This window comes from Oreochromis aureus, linkage group 6 (assembly GCF_013358895.1).
Source record: "Oreochromis aureus strain Israel breed Guangdong linkage group 6, ZZ_aureus, whole genome shotgun sequence".
Lineage (NCBI taxonomy): Eukaryota > Metazoa > Chordata > Actinopteri > Cichliformes > Cichlidae > Oreochromis > Oreochromis aureus.
Window position 1 is genome coordinate 4,828,093 of NC_052947.1, and position 8,501 is coordinate 4,836,593.

Below are 8,501 nucleotides of genomic sequence, written 5' to 3' on the forward strand. Positions count from 1 at the left end.
ATTATGTTGACAAAAATCTGTTCACAAACCGATACAAAAACAAGTTCTCAAAATCACCTTTTGTGTGTGTCACAGCAGACTTGGTCTGGACTCCTTGCCATAAAATTTGTAAGCACTCAATTCGTAGCATAACTATTCAACAAACCACAATCTCTGTCTGACTATATTGTATTTACCTTATGAAATCTGGTAACATAGCATACAGAAACACATATTTCAAGAAAAAAACCCAAATTTATTTAATTTCAATGAAATCAGTTTGTTGTTCAAAAATGACAAAAGTTAAGCTGAAAGTTAAAAAGGCTTATAATAAAAAAGAAAAAATATCATCTATTTTCCTGTAGTGTTCAGCAGTTGATTTTCTTTTTGTTCTTATTGACAATGTTAATAAACCTACAAAAATATAAATGTTTCCCCACCCGATCCTTTCTTTAGTCAGCTGAGAGCAGAATAATAATAACAACCTAAAGGTTTTCATTAAAGGACAAAGTTATCCAAATAATAATGAAGACAAGAGAAGGAGTAAAGGGCCCATGGAAACCTGAAATTAATCACTGATAAATTAATTATCACATTAATTTAAACGAAATATGTCAAATATTATTTTCATTGAGTGGAGCAGAATGATAAATGAAGTGATAAGTTCATTCCTCGCCAAATGATATCAGGTGTTCTGATATCAGCAAATAAAAGTGACACTAAGTTAATGTGTAGCTTGTCTCTCTAGTCCCTCATTCTTTCTAAGTAAGCTGGCTTGCTCAGTTTTGCAGGGCAGCGATAAATCTTTTTATGTCTGGCTATACAATCATTCTGTTCCTATCCTGGTTATTCTTTATTTTGGCGTTCTGACACTTCTATATAATAAGAGCTTGAGTAGTGATTATGAGCACAAAACAGCCACAACATTAAAACTACTGACATATACGTAGCATTGATTATTTTACTACAAACCAAGGTTTTGTTGGAAAACTTTATGTCAACTTAAAAATGTATGCAAAATGAGAACATTCACTATTTAAAATGGCAAATAAAATCTGAAACAAATCTAAGGTGTTAATCTCAGATCCCATTATTATTGTGATAAGGAGAGCAAAGGATCCACCCTTCGCATTCCAGTGCTTGGCATCCCAGCACATACACAAATATCAGTACCCATGCCCTCACAGATCAGAGATGAACCTACACACTGTGTGGCCCCTGGTTTTAATCTTGTGGTTCTAAGTAGTGATACTGTGGTATGGTATTCTGGAAGTTAACAGTAGAGATGAGGCAGTGTGAGGCACAGTGAGATCCAGATTGTGCTTCTTTTAGCAGAGGGAAAAGCCAGATCAGTAACTTGACAGTCTTCATCACCAAACCCCCGTCATATCAGCATGCCGTAGCTTTTCCGTATGTACAAAATGAAAATCAGTTCAGTTATGGTGCTGCTCATGAGGTTTATAGGAAGGAAGCTTCTAGAAAGATTTCCATCGGATGGCAGACAGGATTGTGTGGACGAAGTAGAGAAGAGTTGCCACATATGAAAAAACCTGCAAAGACAGAGAACATTTGGAAGAACCGTCAGAAGGTCGTCAACACCTTAAAAGATCTTTGAACCTTGAAACTTAAAGCCTTAAAAAAAATCCAAACCAACACAGTATCAGATTTTAAGCATTGTTAACAGCAACTTATCACATTTCCTTCAGGTATTACTGAAGCTAAATTGTTCATAATATCTATCTTTGATTAGAGGTCATTTCCTAAGAGTAAATCTTGTATGACAGAGCTAAATGTCAAAGCAGAGCTGCTGGTGCTGCTGCAATGCAATGAAATATTTCCCTTGGAGAAAGACGTTTTAGAATAATGTCCAATTCACCAGCATGAGAGCACTAAAAGTTTATTCTTAAGTAGTTACATATTTTAAAAATAGGCTGGCTTCAATTTCAAAGCAGTTGTTTGACGATGTGCCAAACATTCTTTGTTTTTTTAAGACTTAACATCTAGATTGAAACCACTTTAGCCTAGCTTAGTATAAAGGCCAAAAAACAAGTTAATTAACAAGCAATAAGAGAATATAATGACTACAAAGACACAGAACATTTCTGCAAATAGACACAAAACAATTACAAATAGAAAACCACTAGCGACAAAAATTTCAACTAAGCAAGTTGATACTTATACAGCAGAAGACTGGAGAAGTAAAGCAGGTGAGATTTTGAAGTTATTTTTAGTATTTTGGGATCATTTTACTAGGTAACGATAGTCTCCTATGTTTTTTTGTTTTTTTTAAGTCAGGGCTATTGAGTTGATCAAATATTATATCCATGACAGACAAGAAATTCATTAAGATCTGTGCACATATTCTACTAACTTGATTTCTTCTGATTCTTCTTAAATTTTTCTCATTAAAAGATCCAAAGAAAACAACTAATCAGAACACGTTCTAAAATAGGTTAAATATCTCTAAACAGAAACAAAACATCTACAAAGTACAGCAAAAATCAGTACATTTAAAATAAAATTAAAAATGAAGCCTGAAAGAGTTAATGCAATAAAAACTATATGGTATTTTTAGGTTTGCTTCAGTGAAATATATGACTACATCTTCTATCACTATTTCAACTCACTGAGAGCCAACTCTGAAAGAAACCTGCAACCAGTGTGTAAATCTCTGTGGCCTTTATTTAATTTGCTTTATAATTGCTGTTTCTTTGTGCCACCCCTACAGACAGGCAACAACTTGATCAACAGCCTTACTCACCACTGCAGAGATGTCCAACTTGTAGTTGCGTAGTTGTGTAGTCGTGGAGTTGCCCTGTTTTCCACTCAGATCCAGCGTCACTTTGGCCAACGCCACTGAAGCACTGAGGTAGAAGAATGCAGCAATGCCGTGATACAAAAAGTCCTGACAGAGGAGGAAGAAAAAGAGCAATACAAGACATTCATTGTTTTGTGGTGATGTCTTCAAAATGGTGACTGTCTGCATTGGCATAGAGTCAAAACACACATATAGTTGCACAATCCTGTCAAACACTGGCATGTAAATCTATTGTGTTGTGTGTGTGTTTGCATCAAAAAGCTTGTTTTGTAGCTGCAAATTCTTAAATATCAGGTGTCAGAGCACCACAGAAAACAACCGAAGAAGATTTAACCACTGCAGAAGAAGAGTTCAGAACAATGATATAGAATGGACTCAAGCTCAAGAAGGAAAAGTAACTTGGATTAAATTCTAACATTTAATTGTGGTTTATATATAATTATATGTACTTTATATATATTATATAGAATTATAAGGAAGGTTGCGTTTTCCTTATTACTCTACCAAAATCTCTGTTTTCCTGTCTCTTGTTTGCCTCTACAGTGAGGCATGTGTCAGGGTTGATGATGAAGTTAGATGCTGTATATCTACAATTAGAACTATCTGTGTTTCATCTGAAGCAACCATATTACAGTTTTTCTCAAATGCTAAAACACAAAAGCCAATCCTCTAAACCAAATGACCAGTTGTTTAAACACATTTACTAAATCTAGCCATCATTTACCAATATCATAAACACATGTGACATGAAGACACAATTCACAGAACACAATCCTCCGTTGTCACAAATCTAACCACATCTTTCCTTGCTAAGACACAAGTTGCAAAAGAACTCTGCTCATATTCTCAAATGAAAGCTCATGTGATGCAAAATGCTTGCCACAGTCAGCAATATTTGAACACAATGAACATACCTGGCGTCATTCATTACACACAACGACTCAAAATTAAAGACACTTGTTGCTAATGCTGTGAACACATGTATAAAAGCAAGTTCAGAGTGCAGATTCCAAACAAACACAATGGATGAAGGCAGAGTCAGGGGAAGAGGAATTCGATGCAGAGGAGGGAGAAGAGCTGGCCCTGGAAGAAGAGAAGCAGGCCAACGAGGAAGAGGAGTTCAAAACAGTTGTGACTGTATTGTAACACATGTCAACTGACAACACGTTTCTTTCTTTAGGGTTGAAAGAATGCCACATAGAGGTGGGATGGTTGCCATATTTACAGCTGCACAAGAAACCCTCACTGTGTTCGTGGGAACAACCTCATCAGACTCCGGGAGATCAGAGACAAAGTAATTGCCGATAATGTTAACTTTGAGAGCATTGACGATGTCAGCTTGGCCACAATAGACCGAGTTCTCCGGCGCCAAAAGACGCGGATGAAACAGGTCTATAGGGTTCCCTTTGATCGCAACTCTGCGCGACACAAAGACCTACATTACGAGTATGTGCAAGTAAGTATACATCCATCATGTTCACAGTACAGTTAGTGGACATACTGTGTTGCTCAGTGGCCTACATTACTTCTGGACAATACTGTGCTACCTGATTGACTGTTGTTCTGAACACCTGTGCACTTTCACATTTTCACAGAGGATATTACAGTTGGACGCGATGGCCAGACCTCATGAGTACCTCTTCCTGGATGAGGCTTCAACCTGCAGAAACGAAGGCAAAGAGGCCATAACATCATTGGCCAAAGAGCCATCACTGAGGTCCCTGGCCAACGGGGGGGGGGGGTAATATTACCCTTTGTGCGGCCATGGGTTCGGAGGGGCTTGTCCACCGGCATGCTGTCCTTGGGTCTTACAACACCCAACGTCTCCTCACCTTCCTAGAGGAGCTAAAAGACATCCTCCTGGATCGCCAACAACACCATCCTGGGCCCGCACATCACATTTATGTGATCATTTGAGACAATGTCCGCTTCCACAGAACAAACCAAATCAGGGAGTGGTTCACCACCAACAGTGACCACTTTTTAACGTCTGTCTGCCACCCTACTCCCTTTCCTGAACCCTATAGAGGAGTTCTTCTCATCGTGGAGATGGAAGGTTTATGACAGACAACCATACACAAGAGAGAACCTCCTAAGGGCAATGGAGCTGGCCTGTGTTGACATCCCAGCGGAGGCCTTCCAAGGATGGATTCGCCATTCCGGGGCGTTTTTCCCGCGGTGCCTGGTGAGAGACAATATAGCCTGCGATGTGGATGAGGTGATGTGGCCTGATGCAGCTCAGCGACACGATGCTGCACAGTGATTTGGTGTGTGTGTGGTGTGAATAACGTAAATAAAAAAAACTTCACACCCTGATCATGTTTTCAAGAGTACTGTTGTGTGCAATAGATTCTGTTTTTGCATTGAGTTGTGTTACAGTAGTGTACATACATGCAGGATTTTCTATAGATTTATACACTTCATATGAAACTCACAAATCTAAATGCCTAATCCTCTGCAGAGATCTACGAGAGATCTTGTTTTGCTGTAGTGTGTAATGATGTGTATAGTGTTTACATTTTTGAAAGCTCCGAGCTGCTCTTTCGGTGTGAAAGTTTGAGTTTTGCAGCGGGAAGGTGTGGTTGTGTTTATGTAGCTTTAGAAAAGGGTGTTGTGTTTAGACATTGGGGAACATGGTGGGAACGTTTGTGAAATGTGTTTTAGCATTTGAGAAAAACTGTAATATTGATCGTAATTATACTACAGTTTACACTAATTACACTACTACTTCAGGCTGGTCAGTTTCTATTGTGTATAAGTTGGATCCTCTAACTGCCAGGGGTACTCTTCCTGCTACTGGAGTCAAGAAAGGTGTGACAGAGCTACATAAACAGGAATAAATGTATCATTATAATGTCAGCAAAGACAATTCAAATCAGTTTTGTTTATATAGCTCCAAATCAAGAACAACAGCCTCAAGATGCTTATAACTACTTTTATAACAAAAATAGAGCAAAAATTCCAACAATCAGACAACCGCCGAGGAGCAAGGACAAGTGAAAGTGTCTGCGATATGATGTGTAGAGGACTTACTGCTGCTGCCCAGCTGGCTTTATTATGATGGCTCCCACAGGCAAACACCACCATCCAGATAAAAGTCATCACAAAGCAGAAGACAGAGACAAACATGACCCAGCCCTGAGGATTTTGTGGCACTACCAATGTGCATGCCACCAAGATCCACACCAGACCACCAAAAACCTGCAACAACATCATGTATACATGAAAAGAGCTGGAACACATGTGAAAAATCTCCACAAGGGCATCATTTTATGATTGTTTTCATTACTGATTACTGATTTTTCTTTTTATTGTTAGTTGACAGATTTTGATATAAGCTAGGCTACACACACCCTAGTTGAGCCAGGTGAGCACTGAGATGAAATTGATATCAGGAACTGAATCAGGAGGAAAACAGAAAAAGAAGATGCTCCTAAATGACAGCCTTTGTCAGATCTGGGACTATCATTATGCTTTAGTTTAAGGAAATGATATGTTTCCACAATGTGTGTTGCAGTTATTTGTAGAACCTGTACTTCTACTTGGGCATGCAGCACAGGTGTGACTGCCTTCATTTACTCTACACCTTTAATGATTGACAGACTGCATTATTCAGGGAGCCTGACCTTCCTCCAACTTCTGGCATCACTGTCTGAACTCCACCTGTTCACACCCTTTGTGTCTGTGTTAGGGTGTAAGTGTTTGAGTTGATGCACACATTCATGTGAAAACACCTGCTACATTCCTCCGCTGGTGACATTTCCTTAAGTTAAATGTGGCTTATAAAAACATTTTTTCTTTTCATATCCGTTTTCCTCCACTGCACAAAGTCATCATAGGAATCCAACCTGCTCGGTCTGTCGTCCGCCTATTGTGATGTTTGGCCCATGACATATTCACTGGACTATAATTGATTTTAATATTGCTCATGTAGGAAGATTATTCTACTCCTAAGACACCCACATCATTAACCCTCAATCAGCGTCCTTTATATTTCAGTTATCAGTAGGGTGAAGCCAACTTAAAATTAGGCACAGGAGAGCCCACAAAAACGTTTGGAACCACGTTCTCTGCAAAGTGGCTATAAATCGGCTCCTCTTACTACTGCTGTGAACAGAAAATGAGAAGAAAAACCTTATTAGTAACTTAACTTTTATACTATACCTGCTATATAAATATATTTTGAACCACAAGTGAACCAGAAATGAAACAATTTTGTACTTCTGTTTCAGAAAACAAAAACCGCCACTGAAATAAAAAAAAGTAGAAAATGGTTAAAAGTTGGGTTTTTTTGGACTTATTTTTTAAGGGCTTTCAATCTGAACAACAGTCCAACTCTCTGGATAAGAAAGTTTCTGCATGTTTTGTGAGCAGAAACTGGGTGACAGAGAAAAGTTCCTACAATCGCCGTTTCTTACCAGTTCTGGCAGGTACAAGATGTCGGGGATGGTGGTACATATTCCGACCCCGCTGGGGAGGTTTGCCATAGTCCCAGTGTTGGAGGCCATCCTGCTGCTGCTGCTGCTGCTGTTAGACTAAATCGGATTCAAACCTGCTACGGTTTAAAGCAGGTGGAGCAGCCTGAAAAAAACCGGAATCTTCATCAGCACAGCAGAGACACGCCCGGTAATCGGGGCGTACTCAGAGCGGATTTAACGAATGTGGAGATGCCTTTGCTGGAGCTTCAGTGTGGGACAGACGTCAGTGTTTGGACACTGGCTTATTTATCACCGTGACAACGGGCAGCAGCTCCGCTTTCAAGAACATCAAACAAAAAACTCAAGAGCGACAATAGCAATAGTGTTGCTGGACTTTTTATTTATTTACATTTTCCTCTTCAATTATTGTTTTTTTTTTGTTTTTTGTTTTTTTTTTTTTTTTACCATGATTCAGTTCCCAGTTAGAGATTGCCATGAACTTGGCAGAAGGATGCATGAGCGTCTCTTAACAGTTAATAAAGGAGTACTTACTTCCCCGTCATTCTCAGAATACTTTAGCTTCAGATTGTTGATTTTAGTATGTGCATCATGCGTGCAGACCTCAGCAATAACTAGATGGGACAAAATTTATGGAACCTAAACTGATAATTCAATTCAATTCAATTCAATTCAATTTTATTTATATAGCGCCAAATCACAACAAAAGTCGCCTCAAGGCGCTTTATATTGTACAGTAGACAGCACAATAATGTGGCCCACACAATAATGTGGCCCACTTATATGATAAGTGGGCCACATTAAAATTTGTGAGTGCATGGCTCGATTTGGCATAGCAATGCAGAGGTCTCCAGCAGCAGTTTGCATGAATGGAAATAAAGACATATGAAGACATTTTTTATGTGCTTTCAGCTGAACTCAGTTCTGTTTCTGACCTTGCAGCTTTTCACACTACCTACTGTAAACAACAGTTCCATGGAAACATAAAGCATCTCATCTGACAAGCTTGGTCATTTGGGTAGGTGAGCTGTTGCACAAACACCTCTGATAATTGACGTGCTGGATCTGGTTTCCTGCAGCTGTCACACTATCTTCCTTCTGGGAAAACCTACTCCTGATGGAGACAACACTCTTTGTCAGTGAAGCCAAGGAACCCAAGAAAACAACAACAACAACAACAACAAAACAAACAAAAAATAATTGGTCAAGGAGAAAAACATGAATTTATATGTCAAGTATTTTTCAATATATATATCTATTCATATATC

At 38.9% G+C, this 8,501-nt stretch overlaps 1 protein-coding gene across 1 annotated transcript; it reads right to left on the reverse strand.

Annotated features, from left to right (window-relative positions):
• Positions 1-220: 220 nt before the first annotated feature.
• On the reverse strand, positions 221-7,471 carry LOC116316854 (myelin and lymphocyte protein-like). Its single transcript, XM_031735502.2, has 4 exons — positions 7,216-7,471; positions 5,831-5,998; positions 2,741-2,884; positions 221-1,529 (listed from the first exon to the last, which is right to left on the reverse strand). The coding sequence occupies exons 1-4, from the start codon at positions 7,303-7,305 to the stop codon at positions 1,455-1,457; spliced, it is 477 nt and encodes a 158-aa protein (XP_031591362.1). The 5' UTR covers positions 7,306-7,471; the 3' UTR covers positions 221-1,454.
• Between the last annotated feature and the right edge of the window lie 1,030 nt (positions 7,472-8,501).